The sequence below is a fragment of the Pungitius pungitius genome, chromosome 8 (genome assembly GCF_949316345.1).
Source record: "Pungitius pungitius chromosome 8, fPunPun2.1, whole genome shotgun sequence".
NCBI lineage: Eukaryota > Metazoa > Chordata > Actinopteri > Perciformes > Gasterosteidae > Pungitius > Pungitius pungitius.
In genome coordinates, this window is record NC_084907.1 from 7,051,234 (window position 1) to 7,075,846 (window position 24,613).

The 24,613-nt window shown below is 44.4% G+C and overlaps 4 protein-coding genes across 7 annotated transcripts; 3 read left to right on the forward strand and 1 right to left on the reverse strand.

The window, feature by feature from the left end:
* The first annotated feature begins 1,151 nt into the window (after positions 1-1,151).
* On the forward strand, positions 1,152-5,754 carry srsf3b (serine and arginine rich splicing factor 3b). The gene is made up of 6 exons (XM_037491104.2): positions 1,152-1,325; positions 2,268-2,478; positions 2,561-2,701; positions 4,601-4,639; positions 4,955-5,041; positions 5,247-5,754. Exons 1-6 carry the CDS (start codon positions 1,259-1,261, stop codon positions 5,272-5,274), a joined length of 573 nt encoding a protein of 190 aa, XP_037347001.1. The 5' UTR covers positions 1,152-1,258; the 3' UTR covers positions 5,275-5,754.
* Positions 5,755-6,891: 1,137 nt separating this feature from the next.
* cdkn1a (cyclin dependent kinase inhibitor 1A) lies at positions 6,892-11,426 on the forward strand. Of its 2 annotated transcripts, none has more exons than XM_037490859.2 (3): positions 6,892-7,241; positions 9,239-9,647; positions 9,725-11,426. In XM_037490859.2, the coding sequence occupies exons 2-3, from the start codon at positions 9,248-9,250 to the stop codon at positions 9,778-9,780; spliced, it is 456 nt and encodes a 151-aa protein (XP_037346756.1). In that variant the 5' UTR covers positions 6,892-7,241; positions 9,239-9,247; the 3' UTR covers positions 9,781-11,426. The 2 variants fall into 2 exon arrangements, with proteins under 2 accessions (XP_037346756.1, XP_037346755.1); XM_037490858.2 differs by lacking the exon at positions 6,892-7,241 and adding an exon at positions 8,784-8,910.
* An 876-nt stretch (positions 11,427-12,302) lies between these two features.
* Positions 12,303-17,611, forward strand: tmcc2 (transmembrane and coiled-coil domain family 2). Of its 2 annotated transcripts, none has more exons than XM_037490857.2 (5): positions 12,303-12,389; positions 14,410-14,880; positions 15,200-15,825; positions 16,068-16,203; positions 16,486-17,611. In XM_037490857.2, exons 2-5 carry the CDS (start codon positions 14,587-14,589, stop codon positions 16,783-16,785), a joined length of 1,356 nt encoding a protein of 451 aa, XP_037346754.1. In that variant the 5' UTR covers positions 12,303-12,389; positions 14,410-14,586; the 3' UTR covers positions 16,786-17,611. The 2 variants fall into 2 exon arrangements, with proteins under 2 accessions (XP_037346754.1, XP_037346753.1); XM_037490856.2 differs by lacking the exon at positions 12,303-12,389 and adding an exon at positions 12,428-12,716.
* Positions 17,612-17,997: 386 nt separating this feature from the next.
* usp49 (ubiquitin specific peptidase 49) lies at positions 17,998-24,086 on the reverse strand. Of its 2 annotated transcripts, none has more exons than XM_037447858.2 (7): positions 23,978-24,086; positions 22,232-22,353; positions 20,602-22,082; positions 20,171-20,378; positions 19,813-19,921; positions 19,479-19,684; positions 17,998-19,389 (listed from the first exon to the last, which is right to left on the reverse strand). In XM_037447858.2, exons 3-7 carry the CDS (start codon positions 22,015-22,017, stop codon positions 19,286-19,288), a joined length of 2,043 nt encoding a protein of 680 aa, XP_037303755.1. In that variant the 5' UTR covers positions 22,018-22,082; positions 22,232-22,353; positions 23,978-24,086; the 3' UTR covers positions 17,998-19,285. The 2 variants fall into 2 exon arrangements, with proteins under 2 accessions (XP_037303755.1, XP_037303756.1); XM_037447859.2 differs by having other exon boundaries at positions 23,877-23,994.
* Positions 24,087-24,613: the final 527 nt, after the last annotated feature.

The following is a 24,613-nucleotide window of genomic DNA, read 5'->3' on the forward strand; positions in this document are numbered from 1 at the left end:
TTCAGGTGTCAACTTTTCATTCATGAATCAATCAATATCTATTATTCGTAATTCACAACTTCGGTTGAAATGACTTTTTATCGATTGTTTTTTAGTATGGGACACAGGTATAGAGTGGAAGCAGTAATTTCCCAGTAGCCCTAAAGGCAGCCACTACACTACACATGCTCCATTTATACCTTTACCTTCAGATTGCAAATTATTTACTAATATTACACTATGCATTACGACACGGCGTGAAGGAGGCAGCATATGAGGGTTTTTTTTAAAAATTCGCACGCAGATCCAAATAATAACCTTATTTGACCCTGTCTTCACACGGTCAGTCATTTCAGCCCATCTCTACATCCCGTTTTTGAGTAAAATGCCAACATATATTTGTAAGATCAATCTGTGGTGTCAATCTTGCATTTATTTTAAAACACGGGGTAAGAAGGGAAACTGACTCCTGCATTCGGGGAGTGTTATCTAACGGTACCTTGTAGAGAACAACTGCGGTCAAATCAGCAGGCACTCGGATTTCCGTGGACAATTCAGCAGACAATTTTTGTCCGTTTATGCTGATATTCACGGTCTAGATTGAGAGGGAGCACAGAAAAATGAACGTGTATAAAACATATAACCGGAATAAAGGGTATTTAATCAATCATTCAAGACAATAAGTGAAGTATGTGTGTTCAGGACCTCTATGACAACGGTTATGTAAATATGTGAATATTTTTACTGTACGAATTCTCCAAGATGAGGTTCCATAAAAGTCTACTGGTATACCGAAAATGAAATTAATTTAGTGTACAAAATTAAAATATCTATCCAAATTAAATATTGGACTTCTATCCTGGAAAATCCTCAAAATCTGCACAGTAAAAATAATTCATTTGTTGTACAAGTGCTGAACACAGACTCCTTGTCTGGAATTATATATATATATATATATATATATATATAGGTGCCTTAATATATATGCCTTAATATTCAAGTATCTGCTGAGTTGGCCACGGAAACCCGAGTGTCTGCTGATTTGACCGCATTAAAGAAGTCGACAGCCAGGTTTAATCTTTTATTTTTTTCCTCTGGTCGTGTCGCACCAATATCGCAAGTATTTACCCCTTTCAAACCGTTCAGGCAGCCCAGCTCCCCTAAACTGGTCCTGTTCTGTGCCTAACGTGTCCCCGCCCTCCGTCCCGAGAGCTGCATGTATACAACCTCCCTCCCCAGTCTCTCACTAACGTAAGAGCCGTCACGCCATTTTCCTTCGATGACCGAGCGTAGCAAACCAACCAGAGACTCGCGGAAACTCGGATCCGCGAATAGCCCCGAAAACGGTACAGTTCAAACTGAATCATTAATTGTCTGCCGTCCTAAAATAACTTATTTTAAGTGTATTGTTGCATCGATTTGATCGTAGGTTGTTTGGATCCCGTGGCCTTTAGCCGAATGCTGCTCCTTCACGAGTAGGCCGCCACAAAGCCGACAGCCATTTTAGCTACCGCTATAAAGCCATTAGCTAGCATTAGCTTCAAAATGTCGATACCGTCTAACGTTAACGTCGAATGTGAAACATTTATTGCATTGGTATTCTAAAAGGCGGAACATAGATTAGCACGTGTGGCTGAGGCGCTCGGTTTAACACCATGTGGAGGTTTAGGGCTAACTAGCGGAACTAGTCAAAGTTTCGGTTAACGTTAATGCTATTTATTAAGCTGAAGTTAGCATAAATGACTCGAGGCCAAAAGTCTACGTTTCTTAGTATTTGAAATAAGTAGTTGAAGTCTACATGGTATGTACTTTTCACTTAAAAGTCCACTCAACTTGCGTCAAGTTAACCGAAAATGTAGCACATATTACGCTTCAATGGTGGACATTTTTTCTGGGGGATTTGCTGTAAAAGTCATATTGGCGCCGTGCGTGTCCGTCTAAACCGCCGCCTTTCCTTGCGTTTGATTAAAGAAATTAGTTGTATATAAAACCGCATAAACGCTTCGCTCTGGGTGGACAATACACATGTATTATGTTACGGAAACGGAAGTGCAATCGCACGTTTCACATGGCATGTTCTGTCCACTTGGTTTCTCATGCGATAACAGTGGTTTGGGGTAACTGATGTGTTGATTGAAATGCTGCTGTTGCCTGACATTAGTTATATTTATCACCAGATTTTGAACTGATCTTTCATTTAGATATAAAGCAAGCCGAATGACAGGATCCCTATGCTTTAAAGTGGAATCAATTCAGCTATAATTATCGATTTTCCTGTCATTTTTCAGATCCGGACATGCATCGTGACTGTCCTCTTGACTGCAAGGTCTACGTTGGAAATTTGGGGAATAATGGAAACAAGACTGAGTTGGAGAGGTCATTTGGCTACTACGGCCCCCTCCGCAGTGTTTGGGTTGCCAGGAACCCTCCAGGCTTCGCCTTTGTAGAATTCGAAGATCCCAGAGATGCAACCGATGCTGTGCGAGAACTCGATGGAAGGTAACCAGACATCTGAATAATTTGAAAATTCATTGGTCTTGATAAGGCTCTGGTTGTTAATCATGCCTGGCTGTGCTAATAGGACACTGTGTGGTTGCCGGGTGCGAGTAGAGCTGTCCAATGGTGAGAAGCGCAGTCGCACCCGTGGCGCTCCTCCTCCATGGAGCAGGCGCCCTCGAGACCGGGATGACAACAGACGTCGTAGCCCGCAAGCCAGACGAAGGTGACCTATGTTATTTTTTGATGGGGGACCGTATGGACCACATATATTCCATGTCTTTAATTCCTGCTCGTGACGTACAGATTTTGCTCTTACCCAAAGTATGTTATCTTAATAGCTTCCATTTTTACAGTGTTGGAGATAGTTTGTAATCATTTCTGCTGATTTATACATTTACGTTATATTCATCTTCATTTATAATTGTGTAGTGAGTCAAACAGACTTTCATTACCAAATAATGAAATATGACCCGAGAATGGGACATTATTAGATCGTGTAGTCTTTGTATTTTATCTGCATCTTAAAATTTGGCCTGTAAAACCTCTACTTTCAGTACCAATGCATCTTTTCAAGTGTACATACTTTTGTGCACTCTAAAAAAAAGTTAGTGTGATCTAACTGCCTGAAAATGACAAAATAGGTGTGTGAAATATGATTACATAGTAGCAGTTTTTTTAGGTATCTGTTTTAAAAATTTGGGGGGATAAAAGTGCCAAATGTGATGCATTTTATTCCTTTTGTTTGAGGATGCTTTTATTTTTCATCTATATTAATAAGAATGAAACCCGTTGCAGAGCCGTCACCATGCCTCCTCTCACCATCCTCTGAGTCAATCAACTAGTCCTCTTTCAGCATCATGTGACTGCTGACCATCGTGCACCAATCAGCTTGGCTGGTGCTGTCACATGACCCAGGCATGGCCAGTCGTCAAGTTGCACCAACCCATTGGTTCCTCAGCATGCCGTTCTCAACCTCCTCCTCCTTCAACCTTAATCCAAACTGCAGCGGCCCACCTCACATTCCTGACCAATCAGCGTATTTCGTTCCCAAATGTCTACAACCTACCAACAGCAGCCTTCGGCTAACCAATTAAAGCAGGAAAAAAAGCCACAGCCAGCCCCCATCTGCCTGCCACCTAAACACCTTGCAGCATCTGGCCAGTCCTATTCAGCCAATTCTACCTACCTACCTACCCGGCCGGCAGTCTGCCTCCCTTTCGTCATATCTAGCTTGTTGAAAACCAAAAATACTAGTAAGTTTTCCTGCTTCATTCAGTACACTGATGATTACAGTTTTGAAAGTGAAGAGACAGCTGGTCTGAGAAGGTTGTTTTTTTTGGTTTATTACTATTATTTGTACTGGAACTTGATTTCCAGAGGTGTCCACTATAGAAAAACATGTAAGGTATGTGTTGGGGCTTTTAGTAGTATAATCAAGTCACACATATCCAAACTCTCCTGAACCATCAAGAACATAACAAAGGGTTTCTGTGCTGTGGTTGGTTTTAGCAGATCTTAGACTGGTTGCTTCTCAAGACTTGTTCCCAGGACCAGTATATTGGGTTTTGGTATTAGCTACCAAATCCGTGTTCTTCCTTTGGGTCCAATGGCCAGTTTTATACAGATGGTGGCCTTTGTTTGTGTGTGTGTTTATATTCCCACACATCCTGGCCAGTCCACAGTGCAGCGTTGAAATCCTCTTGATTTGCAGCAAAATGTTACTTGTGAGCTCTCATGGTTTTTTTTTCAATCAGCTCAGACACCATGTAAAAAGTCTACTAGGACGTAGAACACATCCTACTCTGCAATTCCAAGTTAATATATACAACATAACATACACTGACTTTATGGATAGATGCTCAATGCACTGTGCGATAGGTGAGGATCGTTTTTAAGCATCTGCCATCGTTTTGCACAGGGTCAATTGTCAGTGAGTTTTCTTGTTGAGCTTATTGTGTTTCTGGAAAAACGCCTGTCTTTAATTTCTATTTTGAGTAATTGAGCTAGGCAAAGGGCTGTGTTCAAGGAGGCCCCTTTAAGAACCGTATTGGAATAGTGTGGAGCTCTACGGGGCATGATGAGTCTGCATATGTGCTTAACATTTTGTATTTTCCTTGTGCAGATCCCCACGCAGGAGGAGCTTCAGCCGCAGTCGAAGCAGGTATGTAGCTTGATGACTGGTAATCACAGCTATATCTTTGTTCTAAAACTAAAATGTAGATTTAGTCTAACAGTCTGTAACCATGTGCCGTTGTCCATGCATCCAGAAGCGGCAAGTTATTACTGATGCCCACTATAAGACTACACACAGATCTATTTTACTATATATTAAGTAAATCTACATATCCACTGAAGCCAGATACTGGTGATTTTGATAATGCAGGTAGTTTGCCAAATGGTAACCAAATCAATTAACCTGATCAGTATGTAGAAGAACATGTGGAATGTTTCCTTTAATGTGGTGGTGTGTTTTCAGGTCTTTCTCCAGGGACAGGAGGAGGGAGAGGTCCCTTTCCCGGGACAGGAACCACAAACCTTCAAGGTCCTTCTCGCGATCAAGGAGGTGATGATGTCTTTTGAGCTATGTGATGACAAATTTAGTCTTGAATTGTCCTAACAGATATTTGACAGTTTAATGTGAGATGCAGTAGTAAGAAGGAAAAGTATTTACGAGCACCTTTTTTGTAGACTGCTGGCTGGAAGATGTCCATGCCTGACTAAGCAGCACACGTCATGTGTTAACTTTTTTTCTTTTTCCCACTCTGCAGCCGCTCCAGGTCCAACGACAGAAAATAGAACACCCGCCGGGTGTAAAGGGAGCCGAAGATGAACGGTTGTACAGCCATGGCCGTTTCAGACGATGGAATTACACATGGCCGTTTCACCGTTTAGTGTGTTGAGTTTTTTTTTTAAACAATGAAGCGTTTTAGTGTCCCTTCCCCTTTACGTGTTTTCTTTTTCACATACATTGAATGGGTGAGCGCAGGTGTGCTGCGTAAGGCCATCTTGCCTGTCCTGCAACAGTTGTGCAACCCAGCATTCCAGTTAAGTTAATCTCTTAAGTGTTTTGCTTTTCGTCAATGAATGTACTGTGCAGTTTGACATAGTAGTAGTTCCTCTTTTTCAATGCCAGCATTTTTATTTTTTACAGTACAAATTGGGATGATTTGTAAGAAAATTATCTCCTTTTTTGATTGTTTGTAAAGCCAACCTATTTTCAATGTGCTACCTTTGTACTTCACACTGAAGGTTTCCATCTATTAAAGGTTAGTTGTTTCAAATAAGAACAATATCAGATTAAAAACTGGCATAGATTTAGAAAAAAAAATGTTGACGTTAACCATGTTTTGTTTGATACAATGCAGATTGGTCTCTGAATTAAAGAAACCAGTTGATTACAAAAGGCCGGTGTTGAAATTTCTTTATTTTCCTCTTGGCAGAAAGCACTTTTGTTTGTTTTGGGGGGTTTTTTTTATCCCGGGGGGGGGCAGTCCTATGGAATTTATGTTCTATGAGCTCAGTGTTACAACTACCACTAGTTGTACTCCTATGTAATTAAGTTGTAACTTAGTCTCATTGTCACAACTGAATTTTACATTTTTCTAATCTTTTATTTTTGACTATTTTAATTTGATTCATTCATCACTTTAAACGGATTCATGGACTCAAGAAGCAGATATGATTTTATTCTGATATTTCAGGTGTTCACATTGTGAAGCTGGCACCATATTGTAAAATATAGTGTAGTTTAACAAGCATGATTTAAGAGTTACTTTTCTTCAAATACCCAGTAGTTTTGTTTTGGGCGGGCTTTTCCTTTCCTTTCCTTGTACCATGATGTCATTGAAGCGATGACTCACTGTATCCATGGATACGGGACTCTGAAGGAACTTTCAAAGATCCACCCAGAAACCGATGTTATTGCCACACCATGGAAACCGGTGTAACACGTTTTTAGAATAAGGACTGGTCTGAATAATATATTGGAGCTATTTTTAGATTTGTTACACTAGGTCAATTTGACACGCTATTGATTTGATAAAATATTTCGTAGACTTGATATCGAAAAGGAATAGTGTATTATTTTTTTAAATATCAGACTGCCTAACTGGCCGTAAAGTATAGACATAACTCATTTGAAAAGTATGAGTGCAGCCAGAAGATGTTCGGCTTTAGTGTATTTTAAACTCTAGAAACGGGGAAACTGCCAATCGGGCTGCGTCCGGCAGTACGGACATGTAGTCGTCCTTTGAGTAACCAAACGGAACAGCACAAAACGAGCCTCTCTCTAATCGTGATTCATGATTCACTGCAAATGGTGACAAAAACTACATTCTCTACAGTCTCATTGCTGGTGTGCCTGAGCTGAAATGGGAGGAGGCAAAGCTCCATCCGGGTTACCGCACTGTCGTGACATGGGCACTGAGACGCGGAAGGAGGGGTTGCGCATTGCGGGTGCTCCTTTTTGTGTCGTCTCGAGATGTATTTCCTCTCATGTGTAGTCACGTGTTTAGCGGGCGAGGTTTCACAAGTTAGCGTAGTCCGACTCCACCCACATCTACACGAGTAGAGAACCTCAGCCCCCGCGGAGTGTATTAGACGGCACTATTTACCACTACCAACTATTAGTCGTATTAGACGCGTGGAATGACATCAGTCGCACCGGACCCCAACGTCACCCGACAGTCGCACCGGACCCCAGCTTCACCCGACAGGTTTGAATCAGGCGGATTTGAGTTGGACTGCTTTCGACTCACTTTAATGTAAGTGGACTAATGGCAGCGCTTAGATGGTTTTGTGTTAGTTGTAATTAACGTTATTCGGTCGGTAATAAACTCCCCCTTGAGTTGAGTCAGCGTTGCGTGGGTTTATCGGTTTCAACGGTCACCGTGTATAACTTAAAACTCAAAAGGCTTCTTCTCCCAACTGGGAGTTTTAACCCCAACTACGTTAAAGTAACTACTTTAACGTAGTTGGGGTTGTGGCACTCACGCTGAGCTGCGTAGTAAGCCGGTCAGGGTCTATCTTCGCCGCTTGGCTGTCCTTCGCCGAGCCCCTGTCGGTGAGCATCGTTCTCCCGCCACAGACTTGAATCCCTCCGCCTCGCCCGGATCTCAATGTGACGTTGTGAGATCCAATGGTGCCTCATATTATTGCTGCAAATGTAATCGTATTGTCTTATTTATATGTAACGTAATGTGGTAAAAGTACAATGATACCAACAACGGTTTTTAAGCGAACTGATGACTTTAGAATGTTATGAGACAGCTTGCCGTCTTACGTGTTTTAAAATAATTAATAACAATATATAACAATAACAACAACAACGTAGTAATGGATCCCGTACACTATGTCATTTTAAGACGGAGAATAATAGTACAATAATCAACAGACAAAAAATGCGTTTCTTTTTCTCACGGGATCTTAAATTAAAAGCTGACATATTTCCATTGTTAACACATTATTGTTTTCTAAAATTGCCACAGCTGTCTTTCGGTAATTTTTGGTAAATGATACCCAGATTAAGTTGGAAAGTTACATTTTGTTTGTATTGGTTGTTTCTAGAGTTGTGTTAAGCTAAATATGAATGAACTTCCTGTAAAATATGACACATTACATCACCTCAGTAGTAGTCTGCTCTGCTGGGTGGTTGCATTTGAGTCGGGTGATAGGACACCATGCACTAGACCTTTAATCGTGTGTATGGCTCTGTTAGTTTAATTTGGTGGGGAACCCTTTAGCTTCATTTGAATGTCAGTCGAAGTCAAACTGGAGTCAGTGTGGACGGAAATGTGACAGAGTTTAAATACAGTCTAAACCCATTCTTTTTATTGAGGCAGTTATAGGTCTGTTATATTAAATATAATCAGCAACATTGAACTTTATTAGTGTCTCCCTTATTAGTATTATTCTAATCACAATTGCTTGTCCTCCCCAGTTCTGTATCTGGATAATTAGGGTGGGATGAGAATCCTCCCCAGCACTTCCCGGATGACCATAATGATTTAATACTCTCCTGAGACACAGCTGACTACTTCCTGTAGCTCTTCCAAGAACGTGCCCTTACCATTCAGCCCATATACCTGAAGACATTTCCTTTTTGTGCGTGCAATATGATAATCAAGACACGGAATGCACTGATTTTAAAAATAAATAAGATGAATTAATTAATCCAAACTTCTTCTTTGGTCTGTCGTTTGAAACGTATCGTGGTAACTCCGCCACCTAGCGGCCTGCAGTGATCACAGCCTAAGCTGAGGACTTGCCGTGGCATGTCTGTCTGAGATTATGTCCAGACATGTACCAGTGAATCACACTGGAGGGCTCCATGAGTCACTGGCTGCTCGGGCTCTTATAAAGAGCTGCCCAGTATCGCCAGTCTGAGATGTTCTGTAGTTCACTTTGAGGAGTCTTTAACTGGTTACAGAAATGGTAAGGTGAATTTACGCTTTTAAAAGTTAGAGTTAAAAACAACTTAAAACAGAATACTTTCTGCTGTATGTTTAGTTTATTCAGAATGGATTTTTTAGCATGGATTAGAATGTTTATTTTTTATAATTTGGTGATTTTTTTTTTTTTTACTTGCGGTCAAAAATTGATATGATACATGTCTGGCAAAATAGATTTGCAGCCATTGGTTGATTCAATGATCAAATGTTTTTGGCGAACTTGATGAGGAAGAGAAAAGTTACATCATCACTCCCTCGGTTGGTGAATGCAGACAGAATTTCCGACCGGTCTCAACCTCTGTTTCCTGCAGTGTAAAACAATGGCCACTGACGAGCTAATCATGGGCCCCCGGAGAGACGGCACCGCCCGACGAAACCTGTTCGGCCCACTCGACAGAGAGCAGCTGCAGGTGGAGTACCAAGCCGCCCTGCGGAGCGACCTGAAGGCCGCTACCCGTCGTTGGGGCTTCGACTTCGTCTCGGATAAGCCACTGGAGAACAGTAATTTCCAGTGGGAGGGCGTCCCGGGCACCAACGTGCCGCTGCTCTACAGATCTTGTACGCATGGAGGTCAGGGGGCAGTGGAGGCGCCGGCGGAGGACACGAAGGCGAGTGTCCGATGTTCACCAGAGGGACGCGCACTCAGCCAGCAGAACCTGGAGGAAACACCAAGGAGAAGAGAGAACACAGGGCTGAAGAGGAAACAGACCAACATCACAGGTACATGTTCACACATCCCCATTCTGAATGCCGGCGGAGTTGCATGAGCTAAATCGACTGCTCTTTTGTCTCCACAGATTACTATCAGTCCAAAAGGCGAGTGGTTGGGATGCCACGCAAATCCGGCGAGTGATTTTTGGTGCATTTAGCTGCAAAGGCGCTCACAGCCCCGCTGTCAGGAAGAACACTCTCTGCAGCGAATCACCAGCAGGTCCTCCACACAGACAATCTTCAACAAAATAAAACACAAGGGACCTCGGCAATTGTTGTATCATGCAACTATACGGTTAATTAGTGTTCTGTATTTACTAACCGAGTGAGTTAGTGCTTTTTCCTTTTGAGTAGTGGACATTTAACGGTAATCTCTCAAAGTGGATTAATTCTGGTTTGGATCACGGTGATACGAAAGTGTTGCCAGGACATCTCCCACTTTGCTGCTTCATAGACTCTGTACCTGCAGCAGTAGTGGGAGTGATGGATGAACACATTGCTGTATGCAGTTGAAACAGATTTCAAGTCGGTCATAATCATTATTACTGAGCAGCTGTGACAAATCTGCAGATTGATGAATAATCGCAGCGACTGGATGAAGCCCTTTGGCCTCTTCTGTTCAAATCCACTAGTTATTTATTTTTTTAATGTTTTTTTGTGAATCATCATGGATAAGAGTTATTTTGTGTTACACTTAATATATTTGAATACACAGTCCACTTTTTTCTACTATCATGTAGTCATAGAAGAATGTTTGAAGATTTCTGATATCCTGTACGTGCAGTTGCACGTGATTGGTACACTTAAAAATACTTGTATCTGGATTTATTTATATACAAATATGTGTTTCAGGTATGTATCAAAAGAGTTTAATACAGAACTATGTAGTGTAATCAGAAAAAAAAAATCAAGTTTTGCACATCTGATAGCTGACAGCACCCAGTATAAAGGTGCGGGAGGGTTAGTAGTCAACACCTCTCACCATTCCACACATTCTTGGTCATCACCTTATTCGGAGTCCGCCCGGGGTTGAATGTAAATGTGTACCGAAGCAAGCAAGGATCGCTAATTAGCACCACTGAGTTTTCCGTTGGCTCCTGCGGTCGCCCGCGCATTCTTGGTGACCTGATTTTTTCCCCCCCAATGGCTGGTGGTGTATTGACGCTGCGTTCGGGACCTAAGGGGCATCCCTGCTCTAAGGTGCCTTATTTGTTTGGGTAGTTGAGGCTTCTTAAAGGACAATTGGAAGCAAATTCATAATTTACTAAGCTAAAATTTATTAAGCTTTATTCTTTTTGTTAATAGGACGCATAGTGCAATTATAATAGACAGTATGTATTATCTGCCTCTAAAAAAGTTTGTTTCTTGACATGTTGGCTATTCCCGCTGCTATGGTTAATCTGAATGGGTGTCTTTAGAGCTAATACTACCTTAGCAAATCACAGTATTACCCGAAACAATAAAAGCACTTTTGGTCAGCAGATGCTTGTTCACAGGACCTACATATTTATGTTAAATTACAAATTGAGATATATCCTTATTTATTGTGAGATATAATGACTCGTGTTAATTTTGTTTCATTGTTATGACACTCCAAAATAAAAAAATAAAATGTCCAAATGGCAATTGTGAATGTTTTGCTTTATTTGTAGTCTGCTTAGATTTATCCTTCCATTCATTTATATCGTGTTTCGATGTATCAGCAACATTGGTGAAAGTGTTCATTCATTCATTCATATGCTCCTCACACTACGATGTGAATAAATATTTAACTAGCTGCTTCCCAGAGTGTCAGGCCAGATGTATTGATTCTTTGTTTTAAGGTCTAATGTATTTATGCAGTCTAGTTTCCTTCTATACAATTACAGCCAGCCCGGTGGCTGGTTAACAAATAATATATTACACCAATTATGTACAACATTGCATTACTGTATTTATAGTTTAATGATTTATCATTTGTAAAAATACCCTTGAGCAGTGAAGGAATGACAGTATATTCACTTAAATACTTCAGGATAATTTGCTTCATGGGCGTGACTTTACCTTCACGTTTTACATTTATTTGCCAGCTGCAGGCGGTTTCTGTACTAGGGAACATAACTAATGATCCTCTTCTACAAGATGACACATGATTAGAGATGAAACGTGTTCAAATTAGCTCCACATACACCAGTAATAATGAATAAAGTGCTTTTTTTATGCAAAGTACAAGTACATTTATCTGATAATACTTGTGTACCTTTTGAATGGATGACATAAAACATCTGCTCCACTTTAATGCAACACTTTCTCAGTGGATGAAATATTTTTTTCCCTTCCTCTCGGATGTCGACTGGGAACGACTTTGGGCGGTTCAAACGGGCTTCTGTTGTTGCAACAATACTCTCGCCTCCTCCTCCTCTGTAAAATAAGAGAGTGAGTCACAGCTGGGGCCGGCGCTGTGTGCTGCGGCCCCACAGCCGCTCATCAGCATGCACACGCGCCTCACTTGTGTTTGCATTTAGGGTTTAGTGGGATGCCCCTGCTGTGCTCTCTCCTCCCTCCTCCTTCATCTCCCCTGGCCTCGACGGCACGGAGGCACCTGCACGCCTGCGCCAAAACGCCCCCCGCCCCCCTCTGCCCACTCCCCCCCACCCCCCTCTGCCCACTCCTCCCTCCATCATCTGTCCCTTGGCTGCCACATCCATTATAGGCCAGGACAGCCAGCATTTGCATGTAGACTGGCAGAGCGAGAGAGAGAGCGGGAGAGAGGTAAGAGAGAGACAGAGCGACACAAAGGAGAGAGAGAGAGAGAGAGGGAAGGAAGAATAGATCAGTGAATTAGAGGGAGGGGTGAGTGGGAGAGAGGGAGGGAGGGAGAGAGGGAGGCTGCAGATATCGATGGCTTTAACAATGGAGCGGTAGGAACCCGTGAGGTGATAGTCAGCCATATAAAGGCTGGGGGCAGAGATATTTGAGGAGGGGAGCTCCTCCTCGGTGAGCTCTGGGGGAGGAGGAGGAGGAGGAGGCAGGAGGAGGAGGATGGGCCTCGAACACAGACTCGCAATGGCACTGCAAAAATTGGATTAAAGCAGTATGGTAACGTTTCAAATTTAATTTATTGCTGTGCTGCTTGTGTCTCATCCTCATGCGTTCGCATCCACGCTCTGCGGCGTCCATCGGCCGTCTCTCATGTCACAGTTTGTCCTCCTGCCGAGCGCAGAAGAGACGGGCGTGCGACCTGTCCTCCTTTTTTTTTTGTTAATGCCATAGACATCCACCATCTCCATCCTCATCACAAGCCTTCTCTTCCGACCTCCAGGGCTTTTTTTCCACCCATCACCGGATTCATCCCCGTTAGTCTTGACCATCTGCTCCGTGTTGTTTGTTTTCACCCATAATGTAACACTGGACACTGCACCTCCCTCCTCCTATCAGCCATTGCGTATCTCTGCTGCATATGAATCTCACTTCTACGAGATCAGGGAATGATTTCCCACCCAGGGCTGCACTCATCTGTTCTTTTTTCTTATCGCTCTCTCTCTTTCTCTCCATTACAATGTGATCGAAACCTACTTTTGTTTATTAAAAAGGAAACACTGCTTCGCTGTTGATGGTGTATGCCGCGTAATTAAATAAATCCTTTGCACCCGGATGAATTGGAGCAGGGCAATGAGATTTTTGTCGTGGTTGTGGATGTGTCTTTCTGAGCTCATGCTTGCAGGGTCTGATTACACTGTTTCGACGTCATTAACAATCCCGCCATCTGCCAGGATACACATAGAGATGGTAGCCTACACATTCAAGGGAAATCCCTCATGGAGCGATCAGACAGAAGAATGATCCAGAACGCACAGATATTTATATTCATTTACACATTCAGGTCATCATCACTATCACTTCAGGTGCAGGTTGTTTTTACCTTCCTTTTCCCTGTGTATAGCTAGTGTTTTTTATATGCATTGTGTGAGTAACTTAGTTGTGGTGAAGCAGAGTATCTGAGGCACTGCAGAGCAGGAAGCAGACAAATTATGCATCATCTAATTAATGCATGATGGCCTTTCAGGGTCCGCTCTGATGCCTCCACCAAATCAATTATAGGCATAATTGACTGAATCTCATTTCAGAAGCCAGACTGATTAAGAGCATTTATTTTTAAAAGTGTCCTCCCTACTTGCTCACTCATTTAATGAGAATATAAGAGAAACTATATTGAAAGATAAGGGTTGGATGGTTGTTAGTTGAGATAATTACCCTTTCTTGATGTTCTGACTACATTAATTTGAAAACAACCTGAGCTAATCGGTCGTTGTTATTTAGAACTGAACTTCTGAATCTATTGAGTTGTATTTTTGCGTGTTAAGCTGGCCTGCTATTCTTGGCTAAACTACTCTGTGGATCACTGTAAAACAAATGAATTAAAGTTGCACCAACTGAACAGTATTTGACCTCAAACTAGTTCTCGGAAATTATTGAGATATGATTACATATAAATGAATTATATTTAGGAGGCCAAAAACATACAAGCTGTTTTGGTGCCATTAGATGTATTTTCCATACTCAAGTTTAAAGTGACTTATTAGTTCATGCAAGAAAGCACAAATCAAGATGTGACACTTTCACTCTGGCCGTCACTCCAAATAATCTTCCCTTTTACTTTGACGTGAGTAAATTTAAATACATGCGACAATTCCGGAGGAAAGTCATGTCAACAAAACCACTGTGTATTACGTTACTCTCTCTCCTCACCCCTGATTATCTCCCCTTGCCCCCTGCCCCCTCGTCCCCTCAGCTGGACAAGAGCGAGGTGGCAACTCTTGGCCTACCCTCCACCACCAGCCATGGAGGCTCCGACAGTAACATCAGTGCGGACGCAGCGCCAGCCACAGCATCGACAGCAGCATCATCATCAGCAGCATCAGCATCAGCAGCATCATCAGCAGCAGCAGCAACAGTGTCGTCCGGGGTCATGGCCTGCGGGGGTGCAGAGGGTTTTGGGGTTGGCGAGCCACAGCGGACACGTGCTGCCCTGGAGCATCTGCAGCAGAAGGTCCTAAAGGTCACCGAGCAGATTCGCGTAGAGCAGGAGGCCCGCGACGACAACGTCGCCGAGTACCTGAAGTTGGCCCACAACGCGGACAAGCAGCAAGCGTCCCGGATCAAGCAGGTGTTTGAGAAGAAGAACCAGAAGTCTGCGCAGACCATCGCACACTTGCACAAGAAGCTAGAGCACTACCACAAAAAACTAAAGGAGATAGAGCAGGTAGGTCGAGCGAGTATGTGTGTGCCGCTAGTTGTAGTACGAACATGTGACGTCTTTGTGGGCGGCTGTTAGTTTCACTGTGGCTCCCCTGAAAAATTATCTCAAGGCTAAGTCAAACATGTGAGGACAGTTGTGTTCAAATATAGACTGATGATTGTCACCTCCTAAACCGATGCATCATCCTGTGTCTCACCTTAATTCTCCACCGGGTGTGCTCTCCTCATCTCTCTCTCCCTGCAGTTCTCTCCCTTAACCCAATCTCTCCGACCTTTGAGATCCTCCACTTCTCTGGCTCCTCATTTCTCTTCCCTCTCTGCAGAATGGGCCGGCCCGGCAGCCTAAAGATGTCCTGCGGGACATGCAGCAGGGATTGAAGGACGTCGGCGCTAATGTTCGCGCCGGCATAAGCGGCTTCGGGGGTGGAGTGGTCGAAGGGGTCAAAGGTGGAGTGACGGCCCTCACTCACAAGGCCGTGGTCTCCAAGCCAAGGGAGTTTGCCAGTCTCATCAGGAACAAGTTCGGCAGCGCAGACAACATCGCTCACCTGAAGGACTCGCTGGAGGACGGAGTCAGGGGCCACTCCGAGGACACCCTGACACCTCGCGCGCTCAGCGGAAGTGCCACTCTGGTCTCCAGCCCAAAGTACGGCAGCGACGACGAGTGCTCCAGCGCCACGTCCGGCTCCGCGGCGGGCAGTAATTCAGGTGGTGCAGGGGGAGGAGGAGGAGGAGGAGGACTGTTAGGACCGACCATGGGCAGCCCCAGGCTGGACGGACACCACCACCACCACCATCACATGCACAGCTCCTGGGACTCTCTGCTGGAGGGGCTGCAGGAGATCAAAGCCAGTCAGTCGCACATGGAGGACGCCATGGAGGATATGAAGGGTCAGCTGCAGAGCGACTACGCCTACATGACACAGTGCCTGCAAGAAGAAAGATACAGGTACGCGTCCACAATGGAAGGGAGAAAAACCTTTCAGGCACACTTATGAACTTTCAACACAGCCTTCAAGTTCCCTTGGAAGACAAAACCGGCCGTAGTCTATTCCTAGGCCCATTTGTTCCTTCTAAAGAAATTCATCTTTAAGAAGAGTAAATAGTCCTTTCCATTTCAATTTAGTTAGAATGAGACACGTTTGGTGTAATTAAACTTCTTGTGTGTGTGTGTTTGCACTGCATGTTCAGGTACGAGCGACTTGAAGAACAACTGAATGACTTGACGGAGCTCCACCAGAATGAGATGACCAACCTGAAACAGGAGCTCGCCAGCATGGAGGAAAAGGTCGCCTACCAGTCCTACGAGAGAGCCAGAGACATTCAGGTACAATCTGGTACATTGTTGTAGACGTCTAAGCCCTTTTAATTATCTATGAAATGAAATGTCCTTCTTTGTTCTTAGTTAAGAGTGAAACATTGAAGAACCCAGGACATTGAGCCATCAACAATCAGTCAACACGTTTCTAATTTAAAACACTGATTGGTGCTACCGGATGTGTACGACATGTATATGTATTAAACATTGTTGTAGATGGGGTCAAACTCCATGTATAACTTTTCAAGGGCCTTTAATACCAAAGAAATCCTCCCCCCCCTGTGTGTGCAGGAGGCCGTGGAGTCGTGCCTGACTCGCATCACCAAGCTGGAGCTGCAGCAGCAGCAGCAGCAGGTCGTCCAGTTGGAGGGGGTGGAGAACGCCAACGCGCGAGCTCTGCTGGGAAAACTCATCAACGTCATCCTGGCGCTGATGGCCGTGCTGCTGGTGTTCGTGTCCACCTTGGCCAACTTCATCACGCCGCTGATGAAGACCCGGGGCCGGGTGGCCTCCACCGTCCTGCTGACCCTGCTGCTGTTCGTCCTGTGGAAGCAGTGGGACTTTGTGGAGCCGTGGCTGCAGCCCAGCTGAAGTTCCCCTGGAGTGACTGAAATAGAATGAGGGGCCCCGCTGCGCTGATGAAGAAACATGGCACTTTTGGATGGATTTGGACAGGGTTGCTCCTGCAGGGAGTTCCCATGGCTGTTTACAGTGAGAAGGATTAACAACAAGAAAAACTCTCTGCTTGCCAGTTAGGAGACGGAGGACATCATCTTATCTCGTCCACGTCTGCTGGTGTTGATGACCAATCATCGATTACGTTGCTGTCACCAAAAACTGAGTTCCTCTCAAGGAATCTTTGGATCGCCTTTTTCTAAATATTTATGAAACATGGATTAAAAGGACTAGAGCAACTTAATAATTAAAAATGCTGATCATGTTTGCCTTCATGTTGAAGCTATATTATATTTGAGAGGAAAACGTTTTTTCATGAATGTTATTGCTCATGCATGTTGTCATATGTGCACTAAGATGCATCTAGCCGGCATGAGTTAACATTTCCTTAATGACTAAATAAATCTTTAACTGCTGTTTGGCTGTCAGGAGTACAGTGCAGGTATGTTGTCTTATATCCTGTGGAAGCAGTGCTTTTAGACACATTTCTTCTTTTGTCTTTTTCTCAAAATCGAATGAGCTGAATAAAATAAGCCGCGACAAATTCAAAGTAATAATTCCACCATGTAAAATCTGCTTTGTGCATAAACGCTATTTCATGATCACTATTGTAGAACTGGTACTGACCAGTGTCAAATTAATGGCATGCCAAATTGTATCAAAGTTTATATCCAGTTTGCAAAAAATAATTACTGCAGTTTTAAACAATGTAAGAAATAAATGATTTCATATATCAAGCTGACCTTCAATACAGCCAGAGACTTATTGACCAAAATGTTGAATGGGCTGGTGAGCGACATTTTCCATCACTTATAAATCACAGTACCACCTTTTAAGTAGACATAATATGTAGCAACGGGTCTTGTATTAATAGATGAGGAAATGTTTTAGCCCTTTGATAAGAGCAAGTAATTACCTTTGACTTGTCGTATTATAAGGCCACATACCTTTTGGTATTTTGAGTATAGGACATGTATGTATCTTCTTTTAATGCGGTCAACATAGATGACAATAAGTGAAGCAACATACTCTCATGACCTGAAGGAACCCTCCATCTTTTAGCAGAGACAAATGGTTGTACTGAAGACAGAAATGTGCTTTAAAAATGAATACAACATAAGATTCTTCTAAAATGTTCTTTTTAATAATCATCGTCTGGTAAAACCCATATGACCATTACATTTATGACAGGTATTCTTAGAGTAAAAGACAGAACTCAAAGGGATCCGAGCCAGTAGCATGGCCACACCGGACCACTGAAAAGTAAGACATTCTTCGTCATTAGATTGTTCCAACTTTTACATAAAGGTTCACAAATGTATTCTGCGTTTGACTTGTATGAAACCGTTTGTCTTGATCACCTAGCAAATTCTAAAGACCTTGATAGAAACAGCGGAGTAGAAAAAAAAAGCAGTAGAATTCCTGATTTTATCTTAATTTCCTGTCGAGATGCGAGATGTACAATATATTGCTTTCAGGTGCTCAACTCACAATAGGTACATTCGTCTGTATCGCAGTCGGCCCGTTCTCCCTCGTCTCCGACCTGGGCTCAGACTACCTAACCGTTACGCCGCAGGGGGAGCTGCCATTTAAACAAGATACAGGCGCTTCAAGACAAACAATCACAATCAGACGGGACCAACGACAGTAGCCCCTCCTCAAAAGTGCAGCTGTCCATCACTCATCAATGAACGTGGAACATAGAATGACTACTAAAACAAACGATTCCTGTTCTCTTGGCCAAAGCAGTACGACAGAGGAGAGGACAAGATGAGCCACAAGCATCACAGGGACGAGCATTAAAAGTTTCCGTGACTGACATTTCAACATAATTCCAAAAGATGAACAGGAGGCGACGTGGAGCCACCAGATTAAATGAATTCGAGGCAAGCTTTCAACGACGTTGAAAGAAGTACCTCTTCTGTTATTTAGTGCATTGGCTATCAAATGTGCATACAAAACACACACCAACATTACTGTGATAGAAATGCTCTAAAATTCAGACTCCATGTGGCCTTTAAATGTGAAACGCCGTTTTCGGGGGAGCGCTCACGCACGCATCGGCCCATTAACCGATATGCTGGTCCCAAAAAGCCAAGAAAGCTGTGGCCTCATTTATGAAAATGTTTTTCCTTTCTTTCTTCTCTACAAAACAAACTTAATCCAAAGCCACCTATTTAAACATTTCAATTTTTTTTCTTCTTCCATTTACAGTGGCAACATTACAGTGTGCGTACCAATATTATCTTCTTAATCATGCTGCTGAAATGTTCCCCTTCACTCATGATTGTGTCTGTCCTCCTGCCCCCCTTGCGATCTTTTTAGTAAATAGATTCATTGCTCAATGACATAAAAAGTGTTTCCATAAATGCAGTCTCAAGTTGCTCAAACAGGTCGACGTCACAGCGAGAGGCACCTAGGCAGACCTCTGGGTGTAGAAGAGGATGTAGGCCTGAGTGTTGCACACTTCCTCCACACTGCAAACCTTCATCTCGGAGTCATTACAGTGGACCCAGAAACCTGGAGATAGAAAGACAAGAGGGGGGTGTTACCGCCGGAACCGCAGGACTTCATAGCTCGGTCTGAATGCAATCCCTTCCCTTGCTCACCTCCTTCGGTGTTGTAGCAGTATGCGGTGTAGTGCCCTGAGCCGAAGCCTTTGCCGTGGTGCATCACAACAGCGGACAGGTCGTAGGTGTAGCCTCCTCTGTGGACGGAGTGACCTGAGCCGGTGCAGCAGTACGGTTTGATGTTCAGAACCTGGTCGAAGGCCACGTGGACGCCGATTTTCTCCCTGTGGTTCCGCCCGGACCATCTGCCATACAGCGGGGACGAGTCAGCCTCGCCAGCACCGCCACAAACATGAGCGCTATTTGTACTCGAGCACCTTATGATCTCTAACAGTGAGCATTAGAACAACACGCAGCCTGCAGGGAAACGTACCTGAAGCGTTTGAGGTGCAGCCGTAGAACCTGAGGTAAACGGTAGATTAGAAGCTGCTTACGAGCCTCCGACAGAGCTAAAGGTTTGCGGGATGATTTGCGTCTTCTTCCTAGCAAAACACGACACAATGAGCTGATGATTTAATCCACATCCAATTCGAATCAGTGGAGTGTTGCCGCACTGTTACAATATAGAAATTAAATTAAATTCTGATGCAAAATGGTGGGCAGGCATCCTAAATTCATTCAGATTCAACCAACTCTAGCTGCAGAGGACAAATCTTAAAAGATAAAACATTTTTTAATGTTTTTAAAAACCTGCTGCCCTCGCTTTGCTTTGGATTCGAAATGTGACTCACTGTTGCAGTGGTTGCAGGCGTAGATGCTGCCCTCGAGAGCCTCCATCTCCGTAAACTTGGACAGCATCTCGGTGAGGGTGCAGCTCCGCTGGTAAGATGTAGCACCTGAGCCTTTGTGTATGCTGTGGTATCGCTCTGGAAACTCCAAAGACAAGTCCCAGAATGGTTCAACTGTGTTAGACTTGTGCTTACAGGACAGACACGTCACCTAAAACAAAAAGAAAACACAGTGTAGGACAGAGAAAGAGAATAAAATTAGACAACACATCACTGTAAAACAGATTAATTGGTAATAACAATGCTTGAAGACAAGAATGCAGCATCCTGAAAGCCTGTCTTGGGTGATAACATTAAAGTCTCCATTCGCACTCATCAGGAGGAGCTTCCATTCATGTTTACGAAATAATCACCCTACATATCTCTCATCTCACCTGGCTGAGGAGCTGCCCATGAAAGATGGTGTTGAGAACCTTCAGGACTTGCTTAGATAGCTTCCTCTTCGTAATGGGGATCACTATCCGGCGTTTGGACCCCTCCGTGTCCAGCTCCTGCTGCACCTTGTCCAGCAGCTCGCACAAGAACTCCTGGGCGTCCTGCTGGTCGTACCCGCGGAAAGCCGGGATGAGGTTCCACACGGAGTGCAGCATGGCGAACGGAGACACTAAAGACCACCGGCCAGACCACATGACCCTGAAAAGCGTATGCAACTCATGGCACAGAGACATTTGCTGGCGGGTGGAGCAGCGAGTCTCCTTGGGCTGGACCAACTCCGAGGCCTGTGGGGAAAGTGGGCTACTTTCCTTTTTGCCCTTTTCCACCAAATTCCAACTGCCGGGTTTCCCCACGCGTCCGAGAGGGCACCCTGACAGCGCCGTGTTAGCGCTGCTGACTACGCCTCCGGCCACACCCTTCGTCTCCTGGGAGCTGTTGGTCTTGGCCAGCAGCTCCTCGGTCTCGCACAGGTCCAAAGTGAGGAAACACTCCCTGAATTTCTGCAGGTGACTCAGCACTTGCAATATCGAGTTCATGTAGCACGTGTTCCCCAAATTGCGCAGACCGGTGACACCTGGAGCGAGCCTTCGTCGGGTTACCGTGTGCGTCGAGTAGTACCTCCTCAGTTTAGCTGCTCTGCCATTCTGAGGAGCTTTACGGGACAGGGTTAGAAGGGCAGGCTTCTTGGGGGCAGAAGGAGGAGGTAGGCGTTCTGGAGGGTCACGGAATTTGCAAGGAATGAGTGCGATGGTCGGACGTGGCGCCTGGGTGAGAAGCCTTGCGCTCTTTCTGGGAGGAACACTGCCCAGCTCTTCCATGAGTCTCCTCTTAACCTCTTTCTTTTGTCTTCTAGCTTCCTCGAGTTTCTCTAAACGCACATTCTGCAGGTCTTGGTGTTTGCCGATCCACATCCGGAGCATCTTCCCAAGAAGGGCCTTTCTCCTGTGGCGCGAGGCCAACTGCATGGCGGGCTGTGTGCCGCCTTCCCCAACCCAGGAGGTGGACTCGCCCCCAGTTGAGGAGCGTAGTGAGCGTCTGCCTGGGCTGCGGACGGTAGAGAGGGCCCCTCTAAGGAGTTTGAGGTCTCCCTCTGCATTATCATTGAGTACATAGTCTCCACAGGCAAAACAGAACACGTCCAGCTCCCGCACCTCCATGGCCAGTGGGTGCTGTGACTCCTGAAAGTGTTTGAGTGAGTGCTCCTCCATGAAATGTCCACATGCCACGTGGGAGCACTTGAGGCAGGCCCACACGGAATCGGTGGTGCTGCAGGCCACACAGTGCCATTTTTGCGGATTGAGGATTGAATGGTCGTGGCCCAGGCGAAGGCGTCCCACGTGCTTACAACGATCCATCTCTGCCGATACACATGTGGGCTCACTGAAAGGACACACGTCCTGTAACAAAGGAGCACCTCATTCTGAGGTGAGATTAACAGACGGGAAAAAAAGTAAGATTAAGATCTACATAGAATTCAGCAAAAGAACGGAGTATGACTCATCTGCTGAATAGGCACACGTGCATCATACTGCACAAAGATTGACAGTAAATGATACGGTTGATACTCACTGTAAAAGTAGTTTGCTTGATCAGGTTTGGGACAATACATCACGTGACCTGCACAGAACTCAGCAGCACTGATCAGATTGATCACTCAAGTCCATGTCACCATGGTGATCAACGAGAGCATTCTGAGAAAGAGGGAATAGTTGCATGAGAACAGTGGTTAATTCAATATTTTATGAACAGACTTTTAAAATTAAATAATGAGACGATGCACCAACGCTAAGAACATTAATGAAACAACAATTGAAAGCATTTGTTCAGAGAAAGAGTCAAGAAAAAATAATTCTACTTCAAGGCCACCCGGACTGGAAATATTCACCAGCGGAATAATTATAGATCATGTTTACAACGCCTATCAAACTTGGGTTTTTCTAAAATGACGGTCACAAAAAAATGTTTCATAAAGTTCTCTCATAAAAGACATTTCACAAAAAAAACTATCAGATCGTGAGAAATGAACATGACGGCTTCACAAAATGGTGTGTCACATTGTGATGGATGTTGTGGTGATACGCAAAGCAACAACCCAATGTGTAAAAACCACTTGATGAATGCCAGACATTGGGTTTCATACGAGGCCTTTCTTCTTTCTTGACTTCACAGGAGAGCTCAGGCTCCGTGGAGCAGGATTGATATTGTGGGCCTGTGACGCCTGTTGAGGCGTTGGAAGTAATGCTGGGCCGTACAAAGCCACTTAACCAGACATTCCATACAATTATTAGTAGAGGCCATTGACAACCTTACAACTAAACAGATGGTTGCTATGGTGAAAACAGTATATGTGTAATGGCATTTGGTTAAACGCGTTTTTGAAAACACAAATGATTGTGCTAATTTTTTTTTTTAATTCATAGGCAAACTTTGTGGCAGGGGGGGGGGGACTAAAGGGGAGGTGTCTGTCTCCGTTTTAGTCATGCGGTGAATTCATGTAATTATCCACCTCGTCTCCGTGCTTTTCTCTTTGTGTTGCCAAATCATCAAATAACTTGAAAAGCACATTTGGACGAAAAGACACCGCTTGAACTTGCAGCTCGGTGCAACTGGTTTCAAGTGGGGTTGCACACAACCACATCGTGCCATGTCGGGTGTCGTGCTATTTGAAGAGTATATTAACGCGCGTGACGTTACTAATGTTACAATATCCCCAACTGCATCTGTCCCGTGCTTTAAAAGCCTCTCGTCCCGGATTAAAATGGTTGGCTCTTATCGCCATGCTAAGCTACACCATCATCACCATGTTCAGCCAGAACAAAGAACAGTCAGAGAGCCACTCTCCAGGAACACCCAATAACTTTGTTGGTCCGAGGCAGCTGAGCGAGCCATAAGTTAGCTAACACCACTAACGCTAACCAGGGCAGCTTTGTGGAAGGTTAGCGTTGCCTCGCGCTTTGCTGCCTCTTCTAATGGTGTTACTTCGTTAAAAAAAATACCACACATGGTTCGCGCTGTGCCAAGTAGCTAACATTGATGTTAATAGCTCGCCGTGGTGGCTAGCGTTAGCTCTGAGGCTAACGCGTCCGCGGAGGACAATCGGAGTTAACCTAACGGTTGTTTTCGGTCGTTAATGGTAAGTGTTAACACCGCACGGCTTAGCTGGCTAGCAAACAGCGCCGTTAACCGTTTGAAAAACTCCCCCGGTGACTTTCACCTTTAGATAGTCGGTTAACGGGGTGTCCGTTACCACAGGGCCTCATCTGTGCTCGTTAGTACATTTAACATCTGATAACGGATAAAGCTGGGTAACGTTACCATCACCAACATCCATCCATCCGGTATACTCTGTGGCTGGTTGTTGTCCTCCTCGCGGATTGAACAACCCAACTCTCGATCCGAGCCCAGACCCGGCTGCTCTGATTGGACCGGGACACATCGGCAGCCGGGCTCTGATTGGACCGGGACAGAGAGGCAGACGGGCTCTGATTGGAGGAAAGGCTGAACACCAAGCAGCGGGGTGGACCCTCCGTCCGCCCACCGATGCCACATGGAACAATACACCGCGGACGGACCGCACATCGTCGGGCTAAACCGCGGACCACTACCCCTGAGCTGCTGATCGCGATGTCCCCGAAAGACCCACGTGTCAGCTGCTTCGCTGTAATCTGATCAGATGCATTATAAAATGTGCAACTTTCAAACAATGTAGGCCTGTGTGGTGTGGTATTTGTCAGTATTTTTTATTTGAGTATTTGACACATTTTGATTAATTTATTCTTATTTCCCCTACTGCAAATCTTCTGTCCTTTAGTCAACACCCACTATAGGAAATCTAATAAGGGTAACCAACAGACAAACTCACAAAGATGTTATTTTTTAGCTAAAACTGTCTCTTACAACCCCCACCAAGAGAAAATGATGCATGTGTGTGTGTTTTTCATACATTGCTCA

What these genes read in the sequence shown, in the direction of transcription:
- srsf3b (XM_037491104.2), top strand. Translation starts at nt 1,259, where the DNA reads ATGACCGAGCGTAGCAAACCAACCAGAGACTCGCGGAAACTCGGATCC. An exon ending in TTCAGCCGCAGTCGAAGCAG is followed by an intron (nt 4,640 to 4,954) that starts GTATGTAGCTTG and finishes GTGTGTTTTCAG; the next exon opens with GTCTTTCTCCAGGGACAGGA. An exon ending in TCCTTCTCGCGATCAAGGAG is followed by an intron (nt 5,042 to 5,246) that starts GTGATGATGTCT and finishes CCCACTCTGCAG; the next exon opens with CCGCTCCAGGTCCAACGACA.
- cdkn1a (XM_037490858.2), top strand. An exon ending in GAAACAGACCAACATCACAG is followed by an intron (nt 9,648 to 9,724) that starts GTACATGTTCAC and finishes TTGTCTCCACAG; the next exon opens with ATTACTATCAGTCCAAAAGG.
- tmcc2 (XM_037490856.2), top strand. An exon ending in AACTAAAGGAGATAGAGCAG is followed by an intron (nt 14,881 to 15,199) that starts GTAGGTCGAGCG and finishes CCCTCTCTGCAG; the next exon opens with AATGGGCCGGCCCGGCAGCC. An exon ending in AGAGAGCCAGAGACATTCAG is followed by an intron (nt 16,204 to 16,485) that starts GTACAATCTGGT and finishes CTGTGTGTGCAG; the next exon opens with GAGGCCGTGGAGTCGTGCCT.
- usp49 (XM_037447858.2), bottom strand. Translation starts at nt 22,017, where the DNA reads ATGGATCGTTGTAAGCACGTGGGACGCCTTCGCCTGGGCCACGACCAT. An exon ending in CGCCTGCAACCACTGCAACA is followed by an intron (nt 19,922 to 20,170) that starts GTGAGTCACATT and finishes GTGTTTTGCTAG; the next exon opens with GAAGAAGACGCAAATCATCC. An exon ending in CTGCACCTCAAACGCTTCAG is followed by an intron (nt 19,685 to 19,812) that starts GTACGTTTCCCT and finishes GCTGTATGGCAG; the next exon opens with ATGGTCCGGGCGGAACCACA.